The sequence below is a fragment of the Balaenoptera ricei genome, chromosome 1 (assembly GCF_028023285.1).
Source record: "Balaenoptera ricei isolate mBalRic1 chromosome 1, mBalRic1.hap2, whole genome shotgun sequence".
Lineage (NCBI taxonomy): Eukaryota > Metazoa > Chordata > Mammalia > Artiodactyla > Balaenopteridae > Balaenoptera > Balaenoptera ricei.
The window spans coordinates 143,025,132-143,051,061 of record NC_082639.1 but is presented as its reverse complement, the minus strand read 5'-3'; the positions used below and the strand labels follow the sequence as shown (position 1 = coordinate 143,051,061).

The following is a 25,930-nucleotide window of genomic DNA, read 5'->3' as shown; positions in this document are numbered from 1 at the left end:
CACAACTACTGAAGCCCATGAGCCTAGAGCCCGTGCTCTACAACAAGAGAAGCCACCACAATGAGAAGCCCGCGCACCGCAGCGAAGAGTAGCCCTCACTCGCCGCAACTAGAGAAAGCCCGCACACAGCAACGAAGACCCAACACAGCCAAAAAAAAAAAACTATATAGAAGAAACCAACATTCTCAGTTCATTTAATTAAGCCATACCATTTTATATGTCCATACCATTTCATAAAGCAAGGTAGTGAACTATCATTCTGTTTCCACATTATGCAGCCTAATTATAAACTCAGGGTCAGACCTATACTGGGAGATGGCAGACCAATAAATCAGTATTACAAATGATATGCCCCAAAGGAGTGTTTACCAGTTACTTTAGCCAGCTTACAAATGAATAGCTTAAGACCACGAGTAATTAGATAGGATCGAGAGTAAAGAGTACCTATAAAATTGATGGCAAGTTTCTTGGTATTTGAGGGTTGTTACCTCTTTTATGTTGATTGTTGTTCTAAGTTATCACTGGTAATCTCTGTATAGATGTTTCATCTTTCACTTTTCAATAGTAAAAGCTAAATAATCTTGGTTATAGCTATGAGAAAATAGGAAAAAATCACAAGCAGCAAGTTTTCTGGATCAATTGGAAAGTATTTTGGCATCCATGATCTGTTACTTTCTTGCATAAGCAAACTATTAATTAAAGGTAAATTTTAATGAAGATTCATCATAATTGTTTTAATAATAAAACAAAGTGTTTTTATTTGAAATTTAAATACACCCAATAATACATCATTAATTTCTTTCTCCACCAAGTCAAGGAAACCAGCAAGTGCTGGGAAAGTATAAGGCTCTTAGTAAATAAGCATTATAACCAAACTGCCAGACCACCTACAGATGACCTGATTCATTGCCAGTGACCACCAAAAGCCTATGAACTTTAAAAAATTTTGATTTAGAATATTTAAAATACTGTTTACGTTAAAGGATACTTAGAATAATTAGTTTGATCTACTTGATATTTTTGTTATTGTACAAAGTATGATGATCTCTCACCTTTGAAAATGTTTGAAAATGGTTAAATTTCAAAGACCTGGTTTAAACTTGTATATTGATCATTGTTTCATTATTATTATTATTTTTATTAATTATGTTAATAGTTTATTTCCTTTCTAAGTGTTCTTTAATGTTCTTCCCAATCATGAGATTCTCTATTTCAGTAGATGTTTGGGTAGCGTACAAAATATTAAATTCCTGTAATATGCATTGTACTACTATGCTGTAGCTACTGAGTTACAAAGAAAGATTTAATAATATGCTCGTTTGTTTATTCATTTACTTATCCTTCAGTCAGCTTGCCTGGCCTTTGTGCTAGATTTGGGGATACAAAAGTAAATAAGGTATAATCTTTTTTCTCAGAGAGATCAAAATCAGGTGAAAGAAAAAAATTTAAACTGATCATTATGGTGGAGTTTGAAGAATACTAATAGCATTATGAACAAAGGGCTGTGGAATCACAGGAATGACTATCTGCTTGTTGACAGGTGGAAAGCCATGAAGGTCATTTTTAAGTAGGGTCTTAGGGTTTGAGTAGGTTTATTAGAGGAAGAAGAGGATGGAACAGCATTTTGGGTAGAGGCAGCAGGTACAAAGGAGTAGATGCATAAGAGAGTTTGGCATATTTAGAAAATGGAGAGAAGTTTCATGTGTATGGATCATTGGTTAGGAAAATATGGATGGATAGATGAGCACTGCTAGATCATTTTTTATCAGCATTGTGAAATTCCTTCTGTAGCGAGGAGAGACTACCTTTTACTGTTCTTTAAAAGAAAAAAACTATTTTTTAAAATTTTATAATTCATTCATATATTAAAGATATTTAAATGCTCACTACTTGGTAGACCTTACATTATTGCTTGAGAATTATTAATGTAATAATTGAACCTGATTAAGTAAGATGTTTAGATAGTGATCTAGAAAAATGCATATGTGGAAGAACTAGATTTTATGACTCGATTTGAAAGGATATAAAGAGGTACGTTAGAGTAGTGTAAATGTATACTTATACTTATCAAGATATAAAAATAGAAACAGTCTGTCAATGATGTTTTCTTTTTTAAACTTGTAATTTCAATTGTGTTAACGTCTGTTTTACCAATTTCTGAAGGATTCTCTTTCATAAACCTTTGGTGTCCGATACAGTCTGCTCCTTCAATTCTGTTGTGAGATAGGCCTTATTTACTAGATTCTGTCAGAACTCATATTAGCCAGGATGGAATGTCAGAAGGAACAGCTATCACTCTAGTCTGTAAGGGAACAGTTGTCAGCAAATTCAGGGAAAGGGAACAAACGCCCAATTAGGTGAAGATATTCTGGAGAGGCTGGCAGTTTAGGTTACCAGTTCTATCTCATGTGTTGAGTATTGACTATGATGGATAAAATTCTTTCAGATTAGTGTGTTTTTATTGTTTTAAGGATTATAAAACTCTTAGACGTTATTTGATATAGCCTGGAAGTATCCTTCCTTCTGACAGTTTTGCAAGTGATAAAACAGACCCAGAGTAGGCTGCACGTTAAGGATAACTTAGAAACTAACCTTAAAGAGTTTCCTTTTGGAATTGTGATGTTTTGGCCAACGTAGCTTAAAAATCACTGTCTTAGACTATAATGCTTATCATTTATATTTAACTACATCATCTATGAAAGTTTCTTTTAAATCACAAAATATGGGTACTTTGAAAATAAATGACTCCAAATTTGTTAATTGCTGTGGAGATTACAACCCCACTGCAGAGAAACTGCTTTCAAATCACATGTGTAGTAAATATTTTTATAGAAATATGGTCATAAATAGTCCCAGGAAATCCCTCTTGAATATACTATATTTACATTTCAATTTTATGTTGTTGGTTTGTTGCTTTAAAATTGAATATAATTAGAATAAATAACATGCTAGTGGCTTCATTTTACATTTTGAGTCAAAGCTTACTAATTTAAACCTTTACCCCCAGAATAGCATCTTGAGTAAACACATGTGGTTTACCAGGTTTAAATATTTTCTTGAGATCATGTGTGTTTGATTTTTCCTTTTGTAAAATTTATGTGTTGTATAAATACAACTAGATACGTAACAATCCTTTCCTGTACAAGCATCCGTCACTTAATAGAATTCTGAATAAGAGGAATTTATATGAATTAAATTAAAAATTGACTTAATTTTTTTCCTCTTCCCCTTGGAACTTGAGGATCTTAGCACTGCACATATATTACCAGATGGAGTGCCAAAGTCCTCTTACTGTGTGTGTTACAGTTAAATTGAAATGAATGTGTGAGAACACTTTTAAACATGTACTAACAGCTATTAGTGAGATCCCTAAGTCCCTACTAAATAGACCTTTATATTGGGAATAGAATAGTCACCAAGGACCAGTTTTCTCATTTGCCTATCATCATCAGATTTCGTTAGCTGTTTGTCAGTTCTACCTAATTTGACCTGGATCTCCTTAGCAAAACTAGGATTGAACATTTCAGTCTCTGGCTTTATGAATGATTTCCCCACATCCAAGGATACCCTTAAAAAACTGTACAGATAAAATTGGGGGAGATGTTAGGAAATAGAACAGTAAATTATAGTTATGGAGGAAGTGCAAAAAAAGTTAAGATTATTGACAGTGGTTTCAAAATTAGAAATATTAAGGTGAACTGGAGTCAAATTACTAAAATATTAGAAATTTCTCTTAAATAACTATAATATCTTAAGCTCTCTATTATACTACTAGATTGCCTGATGAGCTTTCACTCTCAGTGTCTTTTTTTTTTTATAAATTTATTTATTTATTTATATTTATTTTTGGCTGTGTTGGGTCTTCGTTTCTGTGCGAGGGCTTTCTCCAGTTGCGGAGAGCAGGGGCCACTCTTCATCGAGGTGCGCGGGCCTCTCACCGTCGCAGCCTCTCCCGTTGCGGAGCACAGGCTCCAGACGCGCAGGCTCAGTAGTCGTGGCGCACGGGCCTAGTCGCTTCGCGGCGTGTGGGATCTTCCCAGACCAGGGCTCGAACCTGTGTCCCCTACTGTGGAGATCCTGAAAACTATAATTACTTTTACTAGAATGTTTGAAGCTATATGTTTTAAAATTTGGTACCTTCTAAGTGTGATTGTATTACATATGGAGAACAGTTTTATCCTGGAACATATGTTTCTCTTTATGATAAAGGTTAACAGGAAAATGACAAAAATTAGTTTTATACCAAAATCCTTAGGAACTGTTAGCTCAAATCTAAGTTTTTAATTCCTACTTTCAAGTCCTCTATAATTTGTATCTCTATCCCCAGCTTCTCCAGATTTATCTCTAACTTTACCCACTGTAAACTTGACTTCCATCTGACATGCTTCCTCATCATCCCTCAGATACAGTGAAGTTATTATGCCTTTCTTTCCTCATGCTCGTTCCTGACATGCTTTTTTTTTTTTAACCGTTTCTACCTCTGTGTTTTTTGTTTTTTTTAAATCTCTGATCAATTCCTGTTTACTCCATGAAGTCCAGTCCATACTAACTTGCCCCTTTCTATAAATTTATATTTATTGTTTATAGTGTACATTTTAATATTTGATCTTATTTGATTTATACCTTGTTTTCTTACCTTGTTTTATGTGGCAGCATAGCCTAAATCCTTGGTAATACTCAGTGTCTTAACAGCAGTTACCTCAATTAGTGTACCTTTCAATGATAAGAGAGTAAGTGCTTAAAAGTACTTACAGTGTTGAATTGAGTTGAACTGAAAAAAGTTGGGGATATTTATTAACATAAATTATGCCTCATAATATGGCATGTGTGCTTTTTGAGGGTGGTTCTGACAATTAGGTGTCTTTTTTCATTGTCTTTGAAAACGTTTCAGTTGCGGAATCATGCTTATTCACTGAAGGGCTATTTTGAGCCATGCTATGGGAGAGATATATTAAACTAGCATGTACATTATCAACATTGATAAAAAGTTAATATTTGTAGTACACTAGACTTTTATGGAATAATACCTTTAGTGTTCATGTATGTCTGTGTCCTTGTATTTTATTGTATGAAAGCTCTCTTCTGTTCCTTCGATTAATTTTGCCTACCTCAAAAGAAGCCACTCATTCTGATTCATCTTAGCTTCTCCCCCTCCTTAAATGATTATAATTTTTCTCTGACTACTGATTTTAGGTTTCCTTAGCACTGATCTGATTGTCGAGGTCTTTTGAGCAATAACGAACAAAGCAGACGTAATTTTTTTTTCTAGTCTAGTAGACCTATGAGCTCTGATTTCTCTACTGAGACAAGGTGAGATGATGTAAAAGAGACCCTTCTTTTCTTAGGAGAATGCTGAGAAATGGTAGGTCCCTCTCAAACGAAGAGATTTAGTCTACCAGGCTGGGTTAGGACTGCCAAAGTAAACAGGATTCACCATGTATAGGACCATATAGCATGTGGTGGGTGTGATCCCTCTCTACTTGCTAAGGGAATCTTTCTTTTAACTTTGTCAGGTGGTTGGGCCCCTGAAGTTTAGTTTTACTGCCATGGTAGATTTCTATCCTAACCTTTGGGCCTATGGATCTCTTGTCCTGCACCCTCTCCTTTTAGGTATACCATAATTTCTTCCAGACTTGTTTAAGTTGAGTTGCTTCAGTACGTTATATGGAGGGAGAGGGAACCAAGGATATGTGTTTAGTCTACCAGCTTCCTGTTATTGTTTTTAGGTTAAGTGTGCTGTTTCTGCTGTCTTTCTGATGTTTCCAGAGTTTCCAGGTTTTCAGGGCTCTCTGTTTTATATAGTTTCCAAATACGGAAAGCTTTTGTTATAGTGTGATGTTATGAAAGATAATTTATTTGGACTCTTGCTAAAGATCAACATTTAGTCATAGTCATTGTGAGTCTTTCTGATATTCTTCGTAGTTAGTTGAAAGGTATAGGTGGAAATATCTTTTAGAATTACATATTAGTTGTTCCTGTATCATTCTTATCAAAAGAATGTTGTGCATGCCTGCTGTGACTATAGCCACTGTGCTCACTCTTCACCTGCTTTCTTAGGGCAGAATTTCTGGATCAGATGCATCCAAGGTAAAGTTTACCGTGTCTCTTCGGGCTGACCCTCAGTAGTAACAGAAAATACCAGAGCAATTATTGCACACACATTAATGGTCTTCTAATCTCCAGCCTTGCATGTAATTGCTGCTGTCAAATACAATTACTGTCTGCCCAGGTTTCTTTCCCTGGGGGCAGTCATGCCATGCCTTGGTATAGAGTTAGAAAATGCAAAGAGAGTTTCTGAAACTTTTTGAAGGTTTTGCTTATATCTACTTTGAAAATTTTAAATTATAAAACTACACTGCCTTTTTTATTTTTTAGAAGATTGACCTGATTAAGTCTGACAGTAATAAGAGAAGAATAAGAAAAATGATTTGAAGGTTCATTGATTGTAATTGTATTTCTAAACAGTTAATTATGAATACATTTCCTTTATGCATTGGCACCACATTGGCCACAGTTCAGGAAATATAATGCTAGACTGGTGTTCCTTTTTTAAAAGTATGTATACTAGTTAAAGCTCTACACAATCTTGAATTAATTAGATTTTTGTGATTGTAGTTATAGGATAAGATCATACTCTAGTAGTTCTAGATTGGAGATTGCCTATTGTATAGTAATGCCTCCTTGATTTCAGATCTGGGGATGAACTATTCCACATGGGTGAATTTTTCAGCTAACCGGATGTATTCTTTAAAATAGCTAAACGTTTAAAATTTTTAGGTAAAACCTTTTCTAATATAATCATGTTTTCTAGCTTCTTTAAACATAATTTACTAAGCACATTTTATCGTTTTCCTCACAGGATTATCGTTACATTTACTAATCATTGTGAAGCTAGTGGGAAGCAGCCACATAGCACAAGGAGATCAGCTAGGTGCTTTGTGACTACCTAGAGGGATGGGATAGGGAGGGTGGGAGGGAGATGCAAGAGGGAGGAGATATGGGGATATATATATGTATATGTGTATGTATAGCTGATTCACTTTGTTATAAAGCAGAAACTAATACACCATTGTAAAGCAATTATACTCCAGTAAAGATGTTTAAAAAAAAAAAAAGAAAATAAAATTAATGTGATGAGCTTAAAGGCTAGTTAGGGTATGGATTTTTTATGTCTTCACCTACTATCTTGAAACTTTGTGCTGTTTTGGGTGCCTTTTTTAAAATTGAGACACAGCATAATTCATACATTATACAGTTCACCCATTTGAAGTGTTCAATTCAGTGTTTTTTAGCATATTCACAAAGTTGTACAACCATTACCATGATCAATTTTAGAACATTTTCATCATTTCAAGAAGAAACTCCATATCCTTTAGCCATCGGTTTCAACCTCCCGATTTCCTTCGGCCCTAAGCAACCAGTAATCTACTTTATGTCTCTATAGATTTGCCTATTCTGGACATTTCAAATAAATAGAATCATATGTGATCTTTTGTGACTGGCTTCTTTCATTTAGTTTAGCATGGAAGAACAAAGATTCTTCCAAGTTGCAGCATGTATCAGCACTTCATTCCTTTTTATGGCCAAATAATATTCCATCGTATGGATATACCACATTTTGTCTATCTGTTCTTTTGTTGATGGACATCTGGGTTGTTTCCACTTTTTAGTGTTATTATGAATAACACTGTAAGAACATTCATGTGCATATTTCTGTGTGGACGTATGTCTTCGTTTCTCACGGGTATGAGGAATTGCCAGACTTTTCTCCAAAGTGGCTGCAACATGTTGCATTCCCATCAACAGTGTATGAGGGTTCTGATTGCTCTACATCCTTGTCAGTACTCATTATTTTTCATCTTTTTGATTACAGGCATCTTAGTAAGTGTGAAGTTGTATCTCATTGTGGTTTTGATTTGCATTCCCCTGATGGCTAATGATGTTGAGCATCCTTTCATGTGCTTATTGGCCATTTGTATATTATCTTTTTTATTATTATATTGATCTTTCTTCTCTTATTTTAGGGCTGTACTCTTATAGTTAGAAAGAATGTTAGTGGTTGTTTAGACTAATTTTCTGTCTCCAGGTTATTCCAACATACAGTTTTTTAGATTCTATTAGAAGACTACTAATGATGGAAATATACTGTTTCTGAAGAAGTTCCCCTAATTTTTTTTAACAACTCTAATTATTAGAAGCGTCTTTCTATAGTAGGCCAGAATCTGGTGCACTGTTTTTTTTGTTGTTGTTGCTGTTACTGTTATTGTTGTTTTTTAATTTGTTCTATTTTTGCTTTCTAGGCCTACATATGAGTCCAGTTCTTCATCTACATAAGAGTCCTTCATTGTTTTAAGACAGCTTTTAAATCTCCTCTTCGTCAGGCTAGATATTCCTAATTTCTAAAATTGTTCTTCATCCCATCACCATCAAGTCCCACCACCATCCCAGTCATTCTTTGTGAACAAGTTTCTGTTTCTAATAGCTTTGGAATTGAACAAACTGTTTGAGATATAGTGTGACCACTATAGAATAAAACTTTTCTCTCATTTGAATACTGTACTTTTAGGGATGTAGCTTAAAACTACTCTAACATTTTTGGTAGCCACATTACAATGTTAATTCTTTAGCTTTCAGGAAACTAAAATCTCAGATCTTTTCACACGTTCTGTTATGTAATGTTTGTTCTGTACCAAGTTCATTACCTTATGTGTACTCAATATTAAATTCCATTTACTTGATTCATCATATTATTCTAACATTAAGATATTCTTTTGGATCATGAATGTGTCATCTAGGTTTGATGACCCTGTCATCAGGAAATTTGATTAGCATGCTTTTTTGTACCACAAGTCAACTTTTTTTTTTTTTTTTGGGCTGCCTTGGGTCTTCGTTGCTGTGCGCAGGCTTTCTCTAGTTGCGGCGAGTGGGGGCTACTCTTCGTTGCGGTGCGCGGGCTTCTTATTGTGGCGGCTTCTCTTGTTGCAGAGTATGGGCTCTAGGCGCATGGTCTTCAGTAGTTGCAGCACACAGGCTCAGTAGTTGCGGTGCTCAGGCCCTAGAGTGCACAGGCTTCAGTAGTTGGGGTGCATGGGCTCAGTAGTTGCGGCACGCAGGCTCTAGGGCACGTGGGTTTCAGTAGTTGTGGTGCATGGGCTTAGTTGCTCTGCGGCATGTGGGATCTTCCTGGACCAGGGATTGAACCCATGTTCCCTGCATTGGCAGGCGGATTCTTTACCACTGCGCCACCAGGGAAGTCCTTAAGTCAGCTATTGATGAAGGTGGTATATAATATGGATAGGGTCAGAGACTGACTTTGCTGCTAGAAACTTAACTGGAGATTTTTGATCCATTTATACATGACTTCTGGTTAGATACTCAGTAATAATAAAAAATAATTATTAGCATAAATGCTGGAGAGGGTGTGGAGAAAAGGGTGGGTATGAAAATTGGTGTAGCCACTATGGAGAACGGTATGGAGGTTCCTTAAATAACTAAAAATAGAGCTACCATATGATCCAGCAATCCCACGCCTGGGCATATATTCAGAAAAGATGAAAACTCTAATTCGAAAAGATATGTACACCCCAGTGTTCATAGCAGCACTATTTACAATAGCCAAGACATGGAAGCAACCTAAGTGTTCATCAACAGGTTAATGGATAAAGAAGATGTGGTACATATGTACAATGGAATATTACTCATCCATGAAAAAGAATGAAATAATGCCATTTACAGCAACATGGATGGACCTAGAGAATATCATACTAAGTGAAGTAAATCAGAGAGAGAAAGCAGATATTATATATTACTTATATGTGGAATCTGACAAATTAATACAAATGAATTTATTTACAAAACAGAAACAGACTCCCAGACATAGAAAACAAACTTATGGTTACCAAAGCAGAAAGGAGGGGAGGGATAAATTTGGAGTATGGAATTATCAGATACACACTACTATGTTTAAAATAGATAAACAACAAGGATTTTCTCTATAGCACAGGGAGCTATATTCAATATCTCATAATAACCTATAATGGTGAAGAATCTGAAAATATATATACATATATATAACTGAATCACTTTGCTGTACACCTGAAACTAACATAATATTGTAAATTAACTTTATTTATTTATTTCATTGAAGCAAGCTTAAGACAGGAAAGAAAAATTATTAGCTGTATTTACTGAGCTCTTACTATGAGCCATGCATTATGCTAAGTGCTTTAGATATGTTACTCTATTTAGTCCTCACCACAATCCTATAAAGCAGACACTATTATTATCTGTATTTTCTAGACAAGAAAACTGAAGCTTAGGGAAGTTAATAATTCATCCTGAAGTTACACAGCTAATAAGTGGTAGAGTAGGATTTGAATAATCTCTGTCATTCTAAAATTTATACTTAACTAAAATTCACTCTCATGTGAAAATCAGCCTTATTTGAAGTTATGCCTTATTTTTCTTAACCATTTATTCATGCATTCAGTAAATATTTATTAAGTGCCTTCTATGTGCCAGGCACTGTTCTAAGTTCCTAGGATATATCACTGAGCAAAAATGGACAAAAATCTTTCCCCTCGTGGAGCTTAAATTCTACCACAGGAAGACAAGGATAGGAGTATAGAATGAAGGGGGTATTGGGTTACAGTTTTAAATAGGGTGGTAAGGGTAAGCTGTATTGAAAAGGGTGACATTTGGACTTTAAATTGGTAAAGGAGTGAACTACTTTATTTTTTAAATTCTTTTCCATTATGGTTTATTACAGGATACTGAATACAGTTCCCTGTGCTATACATTAGGACCTTGTTGTTTATCCATTCTCTATATAGTAGTTTGCATTTGCTAATCTCAAACTCCTAATCCATCCCTTCCCTTCCCGACCCCTCCTCCCCCTTGGCAACCACAAGTCTGTTCTCTGTATCTGTGAGTCTGTTGTTAATGTATTTTTAAGGATTTTTTTCACCTATGTTAATGAGAGCAATTGTCTTCCTTTTTTTGTATCATTCTTGCCAGGCATAAGTGTCAAAGTTATTCTGATCTTATAAAAAGAAATGGGAAGTGTTCCCTCGTCTTCTATTTTCCAGAAAAATTTTTGTAAGATTGGCATTATTTCTTACCTAAGTGATTGAATGAATATAACAGTGAAGCTATCTGGTTTTCTTTGCAGTGAGGTTTTTAATTAAAGATTCAATTTCTTTAATAGATATGGGACTATTCAGATGTTTCACTTTTTATTCATTCAGCTTTGGTAAATTGTTTTTTTGAGAAATTTGTCCATTTTTTCCAAATAACCAATTTATTTGGCTTAAGTTGTTCATAAGATTTACTTATTAATTTTTGATTCTCTAAGATATGTAGTGATGTCCCTTTTCATTCCTGATATTGGTCTTTTGTCTTTTTTCTCTTCTTCATCATTCTTGCTAAAATTTTTCTGATCTTTTCACAAAACCAGTTTTTGGTTTTGCTTATTTTTCTCTAGTGAACATCTGTTTTCTGTTTCATTGGCTTTTCCCCTTATCTTTATATTTCTTTATATTTTCTTTAAATTTAATTTTTTGTTCTTTTTGTAGCTTCTTGAAATGGAAACTTAAATTACTATGTTCTTTTGGGAATTAAAAATCACTCAAGGGGTGTGGATCGTACCCGGTGACTGGCGGTAGCTCTGCTCAGTGGAGTAGGTCTGAGTGGAGAAGAGCAAACTGATCGAGAGGGCTTCGGCGGGACCATAGACAACGGATTCACGTATGAAGATTATCAGAACACTGCAAAATGGCTTTTGTCTCACACCAAACACCGACCTCAAGTGGCGGTGATCTGTGGTTCTGGGTTAGGAGGTCTGAGTGACAAATTAACTCAGGCCCAGATCTTTGACTACAGTGAAATACCGAACTTTCCCAAAAGTACAGTGCCAGGTCATGCTGGTCGACTGGTGTTTGGGATCTTGAATGGCAGAGGCTGTGTGATGATGCAGGGCAGGTTCCACATGTATGAAGGCTACCCGCTCTGGAAGGTGACGTTCCCAGTGAGGGTTTTCCAGCTTCTGGGTGTGGACACCCTAGTGGTCACCAATGCAGCTGGAGGGCTCAATCCCAAGTTTGAGGTTGGAGATATCATGCTGATCCGCGATCACATCAATCTACCTGGTTTCTGCGGTGAGAACCCTCTCAGAGGGTCCAATGATGAAAGGTTTGGAGTTCGTTTCCCTTCCATGTCTGATGCCTATGACCGGGATATGAGGCAGAAGGCTCACAGTACCTGGAAACAAATGGGAGAGCAGAGAGAGTTACAGGAAGGAACCTATGTGATGGTGGCAGGCCCCACCTTTGAGACTGTGGCAGAGTGTCGTCTGCTGCAGAAGCTGGGGGCAGATGCTGTTGGCATGAGCACAGTACCAGAAGTTATAGTTGCAAGGCACTGTGGTCTTCGAGTCTTTGGTTTCTCTCTCATCACTAACAAGGTCATCTGGGATTATGAAAGCCAGGAGAAGGCTAATCACAAAGAAGTACTAGAGGCCGGGAAGCAAGCTGCGCAGAAATTGGAGCAATTTGTCTCCATTCTTATGGCTAGCATTCCACTGCCTGACAATGCCAGTTAACCAGGCCTGGAGTGGTCTGGCATCTCCCTTCCGGGATCCAAGGAGCTGCTACCTACTTTGGCCTCTTGCTGGAGTCACGTGCCTCTGCCCTTAGGTAGTGACAGAAAGGAGTGTCACCTGCCCTACTTCTCCCACCAGACCTTTCTGGTACAGAGTGCTCTTCTGCTCAGTTGTCATCACAAAATGATTTCCACCCCTATTCCTCTTCAAGAGCCCAAGCCCTACCACACATCCAAGGATTTGCCCAGGATTTGACTTGGGGCTGTCCAACTCAGCCTAGTAGCTACTGCTAGCTTTTTGAGATGATCCTGTCACATTCCTGGGGGCTTAGCTCTGCTCCTCAAAGCACTGGAGACCACACAAGGAACAGCCTATTCCTTTTGGAGTTCTATACTATCATACTTTGAGAATAAAGAGAAAGATGAAATTAAAAAAAAAAAAAATCACTCAAGGACTTCCCTGGTGGCGCAGTGGTTAAGAATCCACCTGCGAATGCAGGGGACACGGGTTCGAGCCCTGGTCTGGGAAGATCCCACATGCCACAGAGCAACTAAGCTCATGCGCCACAACTACTGAGCCCAAGCTCTAGAGCCCGTGAGCCACAACTACTGAGCCTGCGTGCCACAACTACTGAAGCACGCATTCCTAGAGCCTGTGCTTCACAACAAGAGAAACCACCGCAATGAGAAGCCCGTGCATCGCAACGAGGAGTAGCCCCCACTCGCCACAACTAGAGAAAGCCCGCGTGCAGCAACGAAAACCAAACAGCCAAAAAAAAAAAAACCACTCAAGAAGAAACTTACTGAGGATAAACATCCAGATACATTCTTAACTTTTACTGGATTCTATGGCTTTTCACTTGAAAAAAAGGAGGAATTTGTTCTTGTTTCATCAAACAGGATGTTGATGAATAGAAAGAAAGGGCTCAAAATAAAAATTTCCTTGCCTATGTAAGGCTAATCTTATTTAAGTGTAAGCTAAAAACAGACAGACGGTTTATCTCAGGACTGCAATACATGGGGCATAGAAAGATAAATAAAGTAGCATTTCCCCAGAGAGTATATTTTAGACCCCCGACAATAATAAAAGTATCTTAAGTAACTGTCTCTGACCCATGCAGATACTGCAGAATATCGTCAAAGAGGAATGAATAGGAATTGTTTCTTTCAGTTAAATGAGTAGTTCACTCCTTTACCAATTTAAAGTCCTTATTCACTAAACTTGTCTTGCTTATCAGTCTCTGCACCTCTTTTTCATGAAATCATCCATTTTATTAAGATAGTTGGTTGAATGGAGGCAAAAGTAATGGAAAAGAGAATGGAATGGAAACAGTTTAGCAATACTAATCTATTCATTTGTGTATTCCCATTCATGCATTCTGTCAAAAATCATTCAGAGTTATTGGAATTCAGGGATGATGACAGTGGTTATAGCATAGTTCTTGAATTTTCCCGAATCCTTAACAAAATAATTAGGATAGCATAACCAAAAGCACTTGGGCAATATCTGTAACAAAACCTAGTTGATCAGAGAAACTAGGGACAAACTATCAACAGCTCCAAGATTTGTGTAGCATTGGCATCTCTGTAGGAGGAAGCAGAAGGAAACAGTAGGGAGTCTAATTGACCTGAGAATGGCAGAAGCCTAAAATTGCCCACAGGTGAAGAGTACAGGGGGTTCATGGGTAAGGTTTTCTAGAGCTGTCTGGAGCTCTAGAGTTTCAAAGTTAAGCAGCCAAAACTTCCCATCCAGTACACAGCCTCACACTGAGAGGAATCTGCAGACAAGTCAAGCAGGACAAGGACAATGAAGACAAAAGGAAAAAGAAACCAGATAAGAGTGGGCGAGGGGACCAGAGCCAAGTGATCTTGAAAGTATCCTAGGGGCCAGATTTTTAATTACTTCATGAAAATAACAGAAAAGGGACTTACATACCTAAAACTATATCCTGATTCACATTTCTATCTTAAAATTTCAAAAACATTAATTTCACGTAAAGATGAGCAACAGCAAAAGAATTATGGTTGAAACCTATACAAAGTTACTATAATTCAGAATTGTATCTTTTTTCTTATAATATCCAGAAGCTGTATTAATGGTTAAAACAATGAAAGTGTGCTAATATTTTTATGGGTCTTGGTAGGATTGCAATATTGCTTTCCAAAAGAGTAATACCATTGTACCAAGAGCATTAGGGCCATTAACTTAGTATAGTGCCTGTTTCACTGCAGTTTTACCAATTTGGATAATTTTGTTACCCTAATGGAATTAGTTTAAAATCTGTTGCTCGTTGTTGTTTTAATTTGCATTTTCTTAAATGATTATGGATGTTGAACTTTTTTCCAAGTAGTGATATAACATTATTGATATTTATGTATGTACGTGAATAAAATCCTAAACCTCTGTGTCACTTCAAATACTAATTGTTGCCTGCTCATAACCGTGGTCTGTGTATCCATTGAATCTTAATGTTTTTCTTACATATGAGATCATTTCGATATATTGCTTAGAATATTGTAGAAATATTAGCCATTCGTTTTATTTGCTTAAAATGCAGTTCCATCTTATTTATTTTTACTACATTATTACAGAAATGCCAGTTTAAGTACTTGAATCTGTTAGTTTTTTATGATTTTCTTTGGTGCTTAAAATCTAAGAAAAAGTTATAATTTCTTTATAGTATGATAAATACTATATTCAGAATCATCTTCTAAAGAACATTGAAATCTTGATCAGTTACATTTCTAGAAAGTTAGTTATAATAACCTGAAGGTAATCTTCCATGATAGGCATTTAAAAACAGCATTAAATTGAGTAAAAATACCTCACAAAGGTAAGTACCTTACATATTGTACACTGGAAACTGGGCATGTATACAAGTGATAATCTTTTGTACCTTAGGTTTTTTTTTTTTTTTTAATAAATTTATTTATTTTTGGCTGCGTTGGGTCTTCGTTGCTGCGCATGGGCTTTCTTTTAGTTGCAGCGAGCAGGGGCTACTCTTCGTTGTGGTGCGCGGGCTTCTCACTGCGGTGGCTTCTCTTGTTGGAGAGCATGGGCTCTAGGCACACGGGCTTCAGTAGTTGTGGCTCATGGGCTTAGTTGCTCCGCGGCATGTGGGATCTTCCCGGACCAGGGCTCGAACCTGTGTTCTCTGCATTGGCAGGCAGATTCTTAACCACGGTGCCACCAGGGAAGCTCCTGTGCCTCAGTTTTAAAGTACCCTAGAACCAAGACAATTGATAATAGCCAGGGAATTAAGAAGACAAAATTAATATATTCATTCTTTAATTCCATTATAGAGTGGTAAAAGAGCAATTTGTGATTTTTTTTTGGCTTTGTTTTGTTGTACAAAGTGATGAAATTTACTTGGTGGATTATAAGGATTTTATACGAGTTCTGTTGACCATGTTATCTGGAAAAATTATCTCATATATTTTAGTGATGCAGATTAAAGCATTTGGCGCAAAAAAGGTGTGTTTTAGTTTTTTTCATCTTTTAAAAAATCTGCATCACTTTTTAAGTTAGTGTATGTAGTATATATATACAAGCACACATATATATAAGATATTAGGAAATGTTGAAATTTGGAGGTTTGGATAAAATGTCCACTTGCACATATTATTTCTGCTTTTTTCCCTTTTATCTAAAATTATTTTCCAATAACAATTTAAGCATTTATGTACTATTTCTAGATAATTGACATTTTTTATTAAATGTCTGTTTTTAAGGTTTTAGGAGATGATTATTTTAAACTATGCTGTACGTTTGTAATTTTAAGAGAAGCTAAGATTTAAAAACATAGATTTATGGAGTTTATCTTTCTTGAGGAATTTTATAAGTATTACTGTTACAAATAGCAACCAGCAATATTTTCTTTTGTTTTAAAAATTATTTATTTATTTATTTATTTTTGGCTGCATTGGGTCTTCGTTGCTGTGCACGGGCTTTCTCTAGTTGCGGCGAGTAGGGGCTACTCTTTGTTGTGGTGTGCGGGCTTCTCATCGCGGTGGCTTCTCTGGTTGCGGAGCACGGGCTCTAGACCGCAGACTCAGTAGTTGTGGCGCATGGGCTTAGTTGCTCCGCGGCATGTGGGATCTTCCCGGACCAGAGCTCAAACCTGTGTCCCCTGCATTGGCAGGCAGGTTCTTAACCACTGCGCCACCAGGGAAGTCCCACCAACAATAATTTCATGGTAAAGTGTTTTTTTTTTTTTTAAATGCCCTTAATGAGAGATAAAGCTAAGGTAAGATTAATATTCTTAGTTTTGTATGTGAAAATGAATAACTTCATGTTTCAGGGAAAAAATAGCAGTGACTATTTTAAAGGGATTATTAGAAAAATGTTCTTTTTTAAGGGCTTAGAACTATCTTATTAGTCTCTTTAATTGATTAAATTGTGCATAATATAGCATAATAAATTAGCCTCAAAAAATGTTAAAGAGTTAACATGTTTATTTTAATTTTAAAGCTTCCTTTTGAACTGATAAAGTACTTAAAAATCTTTTAAATGTACACTTGAGAGAGAGCAAGATTTTAATTCAGAATATTTGTAAATATTTGATAATGGTTTCTAAAATAGCTTAGAGAGGTTGCGTAGTTTAATAGAAAGAGCATAGTCTTTGGATACCAGAAGATCTTGGTTTGGGACTCAATTCTGCACTTACTATGAGGCATTGGGTATTTCACCTCTCTTTATCTTCAGTTTTCTAATCTGTAAAATGGAGATATATTTTATCAAATATAAGGCAAACATTCAGTTTCTAACATTTAAAAAATTATAGATGTGTTTTTAAATTGATGGAGTACTATATCTAATTGGCTGTGTTGTCTTTCTTAGCATTATAGAAAATAATGGTACTTCTTATAATTGGTGATGTCTTAGATTGCATGAGATACAGTAAAAATGCCAATGTTATAGAATTGTTTTGAAGTTGGAATTGGATAGTATATATAAAGTGCAAAGCACATGGAAGACGCTCCTGAAGTCCTAGTTTCCTTTTTTTTTTTCCCCCCCTTAATGACAGTGTCGTTGGTTGGTTGGTTTGGGGATTTGTTGTTTTACCAGGAGAATCAGAAGTTTAAAACTATTAGATAAAAGACTTGTGGTTCTATATTGTTGGTCACCACATCAAAATATCTTGCATCTGTGTTGCTGAGACATTTTCACTTTGGAGAAATGGCCATATTGTGACTAATAATAATTATATATCAGCTAACACTTATATAGTGTCTACTTTGTGCTGGGCACTGTTGGTTTTACATATATATTTTATATCTTGGAAACACCCTTATGAGATAGGTACTATTACTTTTATTTTTATAAATGAGGAAACTGAGGCAGAGAGATTAATTTACCCAAATTCCTATAGCTAGACCTATAAACAAATTAAGCAAACAAACCGATAAAGCAGAAGCCAAGAAAGGTAGCACATGGAAGCAAGAAACTCCCTCCTTGCACATATTAGCCTGATAATCTTTGGAACAGTTATTTTTCAGATAGAAAGTTTCACAAGGTTTTACATCTTGACCCAACCCAGCAACTGACTAAGGTAGAATCTGAATCAAGTGATAAAGATTCAGCTAACAACTTACCTTTCTCCCTTGAGTGAAGGAGCATTTCAGTGTCTCAAATAATATAGTCACAGGCAATATAAGAATTGGCAAGTTTTATCCTACTGGCTGCCAACTTGGAGTCTCTTTCTTTAACTGCTGATGCAACATAAAAATAATGGATTTTGAGTAGAGAGAAATGGAATAAACTTCTTAAACCTCTATGAGAAGCATTTCATTGGAGTGGAAATCAAGAGAGTAAAAGTAGCCAAATTTAGCCCTTCTTATAGATGAAGTGGATAGAGAACAAAACTAATGCATCTTTGGCACCTTTATTCTGAATTCAATCTGATAATGGCAGATTATTTAAAAAATTTTTTTTTGCCTCAGATATAATCTCCCACCCCACTCTCCCAAAATTGTCACCAGCATTGTAATATGCCTGTGCAGTTGCTGCAGAAAGAGGAATTAATCCCAGGAAGAAATATACTTAGAATGCACTATAATCAAATTATAGAGTCAGTTTTTTCCCTGAAGATTTTAATTAAAACTGTATTATGCTTTATGTACAAAGGTATTCATCATATCTTTGTTTATGAATGAAAAAATGAAAATACCTAGACAGTTGTCAGATAATGGTTAAGTAAATTATGGTACATTACTTCATGGAATATTATGCTGTTTTTTAAATTAATGTTTTTGGAACTTCTGCTCTTGGGCATGGTGGTATAATAGGGACAAGATTTACCCTTTTATTTAAAACAGGAAGAAAACAAGACACAGTTGTTGAAATAATGATTTTCAGACATTGCACTGAAAGTAGTATGAAACTATGAGAGAAGAGAAAGTAAACCCTACAGTTTCCTCAGCTTATTATCTGGAAGCAATTTCAGCGCAGGGAGGGGGGATCCAAAAGAGCTTGGCCACCTTGCCAATTTGAGCCAGACTGAATATACAGGGCTGCATACTAGAGAGGATGCTCTTGCATACAAAGGGAGAGTTCCAGAGATCTATAGAAGGGTCTCTCTGGCTGAATACTAATCTGTGAATGTGTGAGAGGAAACTAACAGGCTGGAGAATGAAATAGAAGAAAGCAACAAGCCATACAATTCGTGGAGTTGACATAGGACTGAGACTCTTTCATTTCCTACTGGTCAGAGTGGAAAGAAAATGTAGTGTATGGGGCATATGATGGAGGCCTCTGAAGGATTTCACTTCAGTACTGGGGCTAAATTAAGCTCTAGATTAAAGGCTGCTCTGCCCCTGCCTTAACAAAGCTTAAAAATGAGCCTTGAAAGGATCAAATTGATTCCATGTAACTGAATTAATGCCCAAACAAAGTCTAACATAATTTAAAGGAACACAACAAAATCCAGCAAACAAGAGTGTAAAATTTATAATATCTGGCTTACGGTAAAAGTCTTTCAAGCATGCAAAAGTAGCAGGAAAATATGATCCATAACCAGGAGAAAAACCTGTCAGTGAAAGCAGGCACAGAAATGATAAAGATGAAAAACAGCTATTATAAATATATTCTATAGATTCAAGAAAATAGAGGAAAACATGAACACAATGGAGAGAGATACAGAAGATACCAGAAAGACCCAAGTGGAACTTGTGGAGATGAGAGTTAACATCTGAAATGAAAAATACACTGGAAAGAATTAACAGCAGATTAGACATTGCATAAGAAAAGATCAGTGAACTTGGAAGATATAGCAGGTGAAACAAAAATGAAGCACAGAGCATAAAAAGACTGAACAAATACACATATAATTGGAATCCCTTAAAGAAGAGAAAAAGTGAGAGAGAAGACAAAAAGTTTAATAAATAACGGCTGAAAATTTTAAACATTTGATGAAACCATAAACCAGAGTTTTTCAACCTTTGCATTATTGACATTTGGGGCTGGGTAATTCTTTGCTGTGGAGGGCTGTCCTGTGCATTGTAGGATGTTTAGTAGTAACCCTGGTCTTTACTCACTAGATGCCAATAAGATCACCCACTTGTGACAAACAAATGGAGGATAGGGGCAAAAAAAAAACAACAAAGAAAAACTTCCCTAGTTGAGAATCACTGCCATACACCAATAGAACAAGAAGCTCAATGAATGTCAAGCAGAAGAAATGTAAATAAAATGATACCGTGACACATCATAATCAAATTGTTGAAAATCAGTGAAAAAGAGAAACTCTTTTTTTTTTTTTTTAATTTATTTATTTATTTGTTTATTTATTTATGGCTGTGTTGGGTCTTCGTTTCTGTGCGAGGGCTTTCTCTAGTTGCGGCAAGTGGGGACCACTCTTCATCGTGGTGCGCGGGCCTCTCACTATCGCGGCCTCTCTTGTTGCGGAGCACAGGGTCCAGACGCGCAGGCTCAGTAATTGTGGCTCACGGGCCTAGTTGCTCCGCGGCATGTGGGATCTTCCCAGACCAGGGCTTGAACCTGTGTCCTCTGCACTGGCAGGCAGATTCTCAACCACTGCGCCACCAAGGAAGCCCAAGAGAAACTCTTAAAAGCATGCATACCAAAAAAAAAAAAAAAAAGTGATACAGAGGAACAAAGGTAAGAACTGCAGCAGACTTCTCTTCAATAGATCAATAGGGGCACCATCAAAAGGAAAAAACTATCAACTTATAATCTATACCAGTTAAAATAGCTTTCAGAAATGAAGGTGATTTGCTTACCATGAAAATGGTTGTTTATGAAAAGTTCACAGGTAGCATTATACTCAAGGATGAAAAATGGAAAGCTTTCCCCTTAAGATCAGGAATAAGACAGGATGCTTTCTTTTACCATGTACTATAAATTCTAGCCAGAGCAATTAGACGAGAAAAAGAAAATAAACAGCAGCCAAATTGGAAAGAAAGAAATAAAACTATCTCTGTTCACAGATAACATGATCCTAAATACAGAAAATCCAAAAAAACCACCAAAAACTACTAGAGTTAATAAACATTCAGCAAAGTTGCAAGATACGAGATCAACATGCAGAAATCGGTTGGGTTAATATACACCAGCAGTGAACACCCCAAAATGGAAACTAAGGAAACTATTCCATTTACAGTAGCATCCAAAATAATAAAATACCCAGGAATAGTTTTAAAAGGAGGTGAAAGATTTTACACTGAAACTATAAACCGTTGCTGAGACAAAGAAGACCTAGATAAATGGAAAGACATACCATGTTCATAGATTGAAAGATTTTATATTGTTAGATGGCAGTATTACTTAAAGTGACCTACAGATTCAATGCAGTCTATCAAAATTCCAACTGCCATTTTTGCAGAAATGGAAAAGCTGATCCTCAAATATATATGGAATTATAAAGGAACCCGAATAACCAAAACAATATTGAAAAAGAACAAAATTGGAGAATTCACACCTGCAATTTCAAAACTTACTACAAAATAACAGTAATTAAAACAGTGTTGTACTGGCATAAAGATAGGCACATGGACCAGTGGAATAGAACTGAGTCCAGAAATAAACCCTCACATTTATGGTCAGTTGATTTTTGATGAAGATGCCAAGACCATTCAGTGGAGAAGAATAATCTCTTAAATGATGCTGGGACAACTGGATATCTGCATACAAAAGAATGAAGGTGCATTCTTATATCACACTATATACAAAAATTCACTCAAAAGGGATCAATGACCTAAAAAAATATGAATTAGAACTATATTGACTGAAGTAAATAGGTACTTATCTCAGTGATTTTTGATTTGGCCATGAATTCTTAGATATGACAGCAAAAACACAGACAACCAAAGAAAAGATGGTAAACAGGACTTCATCAATATTAAAACTTTTCTGCTATCCAAAAAAATACTATCCAAAAAAGTAAAAAGACATTCTACAGTAAGGGAGGAAATATTTGCAAATCATATCTGATAAAGATCTAGTATCCAGAATATATGAATAACTCATAAAAGATAACTAATAAATGGGTTGAATATAGCCATTTCTCCAGAGAATGACCCACAATCACATGAAATATTAGTTATTAGGGAAATGCAAATCAAAACCACAGGGAGGTATTACTTCACACACACTAAGGTGACTATAATAAAAAAGACATAATAACAAGCGTTGGCAAGGTTGTGGAGAAATTGGAACCATCTTACATTGTTGGTGGGAATGTAAAATGGTGCAGGTGTTGTGGAAAACAGTTTGGTGGTTCTTCCAAAAGTTACACATAGAATTATCATATGACCCAGCAATTCTGCTCCTAGGTATATATACCCAAAAGAATTAAAAACAGGTACTCAAATAGCTGTACACAAATGTTCATGTTAATAATAGGGAAAAATTGGGGGAGAGGGGTATATGGCAACACTCTGTACCTTCTGCTCATTTTTCTTTAAACTTAAAACTACTCTAAAAAATAAAGGCTGTTAACTAAGTGAAAGAAATATACTCATTCCTTTCCAATACCATATAACTCCTAATTACTAGTATGTATTTTCACAGCAAATAATTACCAAGCAAACCACAGGTATCTATTCTGAATTGCCTACTTCACGTTAAGGGTTTCAGTGAATGACACCGTTAGAAACTATGACTGTCTTGTGAAAAACTGTGTGTTTTTGCCTCTAGTCTTGCCCCCCTAAAATACATTAATTGCTTTCTGACAAAAGACATGAACACCTCAGTTCTCTAACATTCTAAGCATACCCTCACCACAGGGCCTTTGCAATGGCTGTTTCCTATTCATGGGACAGTTTCCCCCAGATATGTGCAGGACTCACTTGTTTACTTCCTTTATGTCTTTATTCAAACGACCTTCTCAGTGAGGCCCTCCCAGACCATCTTATTTAAAATTCCAACCCTCTTCCCTACACTAATTTTTTTCTATAGCACTCATTACTTTTTAATATTAGAAAACTTTATCTTCTGTCTCCCTCAGACATGACATGATTTTGGTATGTTAATTTTGTATCCTATAACTTTTCTGGAATCATTTGTTACCTCTAACAGATTGATTGGTGGGAGGGGAGTATGTCTTTAGGGTTGTCTGTGTATAAGATCATGTTGTCTATGAAAGGAGATAATTTTACTTCTTCCTTTCTAACTTGGGTGCCTTTATTTCTTTTTCTTGCCTAATTGCTGTGGCTAGGACTTCGAATACATTGTTGAATAAAAGTGGTAAGAATGGGCATCCTTGTCTTGTTCCTGATCTTAAAGGTAAAGCTTTCAGCTTTTTACTGTTGAGTATGATGTTAGTTGTGGGCTTGTCATATATGGCCTTTATTATGTTGAGGTACATTCCCTGTGTACCCGCATTGTTCAGAGTTTTTATCATGAACAGATATTGAATTTTATCAAGTGCTTTTTCTGCATCTGTTGAGATGATCATATGATCTTTATCCTTAATTTTGTTAATGTGATATATCACATTGATTGATTTGTGGGTGTTGAGCCATCTTTGCATTCCTAGGATAAATCCTACTTGATCATGGTGTTTAATCCTTTTAATGTTTTGTTGAATTTGGTTTGCTAATATTTTCTTGAGGAGTTTTACATCTATGTTCACCATCAATATTGGCCTGTAATTTTCTATTTGTTTTCTTATTGTTGAGTTTTAAGAGTCTTTTAAGATATATGTTGAATACCAGTCCTTTAATAGATTTGTGTTTGCAAAGGTTTTTTTCCCAGTTTGTGGTTTGTCATTTCATTCTCTTAATGGTGTCTTTCACAGAGCAGACTTTTTAATTTTAATAAACACTAACATCAGTTTTTTTCTTTCATGGATCATGGTTTTGGTGTTGTTTCTAAAAAGTGATTGCAAACCTAAGGTCACCTAAATTTTCTGCTATGTTATCTTCTTGGAGTCAGTTCTTTTTCAGGAAACTGTGCTTGACACTATACTTGATTCTCTCTCTCTCTCTTTTTCCTTTGGTATCCAGTTTTCTCATTTCCAATTTTGTTATTCATTTAGCAAGCATCTCTTGGGCAGCAAGTATGTTTCAACTTTATCCTACTAATGGAGTATGTATTTAGAATGTAATTGGATTAAATAAAGTAAGTTCTCCCTTTGGATTGTGCTTTTTTAGTATAAGGGAAAACATTCTCTATCCTGAAAATTCTTTGCAGCATTTATGCTCTAAGACTGGTCCTCAGAGGAGAGAGGGAACTTGCATTTACTTTGTGCTTCTTTTTTGCCAACATCAGGCTATTGTACTTTATATACTTTATTATTTAATCATGATGGTAGTTGTTGTTTATGACATTATACCTTTGTTTCTGTCATAAATTGATAACCGACTTCTTCACCTCAAAAATCTGCACCATTTCTTGAAACTTTAGTTCCCCTAATGGTGTTACGAACTGACAGAATATGCTGCCTACAGGATCTTTACCTTAGCCAAGTGATTCACAGACCAAAAGAAACAAACAAAAGAAGTAACAACAATAAAGCAAAACCCCTTCTTTAAAGTAAGAAAAAAAACACGTATAGGGGAACTGTCTATATTTTTCTGAAGTGAAATTAATTATTTTTGCAGTCAAATTAAATAATAAAAGTAATTTTGACTCTAAGATAATATTTATGTTCAGAATCAGAGTTTTTATTTTTGTAGGGTGTCCTGGCCTAAAAACTGTCAATATTGCAAGAGATGTGGGCTTTTGCACAGGTTGCAGTTTGATCTTTCAGACAACAGTAATAGCCAGGTTCACTGCTTCTACATACATGTTTTGGAAGAATCTTACTTTTAAGTTTAATCTTAACCTTGTGCTTTTTGAGAACATAGAGGGACAGAGCCTACTGAATACTTGATTTTGGAAAGCGTTTCCATAAGTTTGCTTTTTTTCTTTTGTTTTAGAGCTCAACCTCCTTTCCTCTCTCCCTTCTACCTTCTCATCCTTCCTTCTTGCCACCTAAAAATATTTTTTTTATTTTTTTATGGTTAAATTTTAAGTTTTACTACAATTTAGTTTCTTATTTGGGAACTTTAATTTTGTTAACCTAGATATGATTTTCCTGATCACATTCAGGTCTGGTATTTATATTTCATATTTTGTTTTCATTTTTCCACACTGAATGTCTCTGTTTTCCACAATGAACATAGCTAACATAATCAGCTAGGGGAATGGCTCTTAGGTGGCTCCAGAAGGCAGTAGTGGAATAACCTTAGCTTGCTAGAGGATATTCATTCTGCTGATGTGATGACCTGAGAGTCCTCTTGCCTTTCTGACGCCATCCTAAAATTGTCACTAGGGCCTTAGAGAAATGGTGGACCATCAAATATTAGTGTTCCTTAACAGAGTAGTATTTTGTAACCGGTTTAAATGCACATTGCTTTAATCCATGTGTCTTTTTTCCACCAATTCCCCCCCCGCCCCCCACAGTCACCAGAGAAGAAAGGAAAAGAAGCAAATACTGGTTTTGGTGGGCCAGTTGTTAGTTCTCTGTATCACGAAGAAATCATCAGGTAAATTCTTTTCTGGTCTTCAACAATAGGGGTATATACATATATGTATATGTATAGTATGTGTGTGTGTGTGTTTATAAATTTATTTATTTAATACCCAAAACTTTCATTTGAAGAACTTTTTCTTAACATGAAACCGATTTGGTGGTATCTCTAGGAGGATAATAAATGGCAGGAAATAAATTTTTATGTGTATAATCTTTAAAATTTTTAAGTATCTGAATCAGTGCCAGGTATAATAACCTTTCTCCCACGTAAGTAGTTGGTAGGGCAAGGTTTTGTGTCTCAATCTAAAGCTATGGATTTTTGTTGTTGTTCTCATTAGTTTTCCTCAAAATATCGT

At 35.8% G+C, this 25,930-nt stretch overlaps 2 protein-coding genes across 3 annotated transcripts in view; both read left to right on the top strand.

Annotated features, from left to right (window-relative positions):
- Positions 1-25,930, top strand: part of ACBD6 (acyl-CoA binding domain containing 6) — a 227,929-nt gene that overhangs the window by 43,715 nt on the left and 158,284 nt on the right. The window contains exon 4 of one of the 2 annotated variants that reach the window (XM_059937445.1): positions 25,505-25,587. The exons of the other annotated variant lie outside the window; for it this stretch is intronic. Coding sequence (XP_059793428.1) covers positions 25,505-25,587 — 83 coding nt within the window. The remainder of the gene's footprint in view (positions 1-25,504; positions 25,588-25,930) is intronic. 2 annotated transcript variants of the gene reach the window in all.
- LOC132347316 (purine nucleoside phosphorylase-like) lies at positions 11,654-13,041 on the top strand (the record flags this gene model as incomplete). Its single annotated transcript, XM_059893754.1, has 1 exon — positions 11,654-13,041. A coding segment is annotated over one exon (945 nt), but the record flags the coding sequence as incomplete, so codon positions are not given.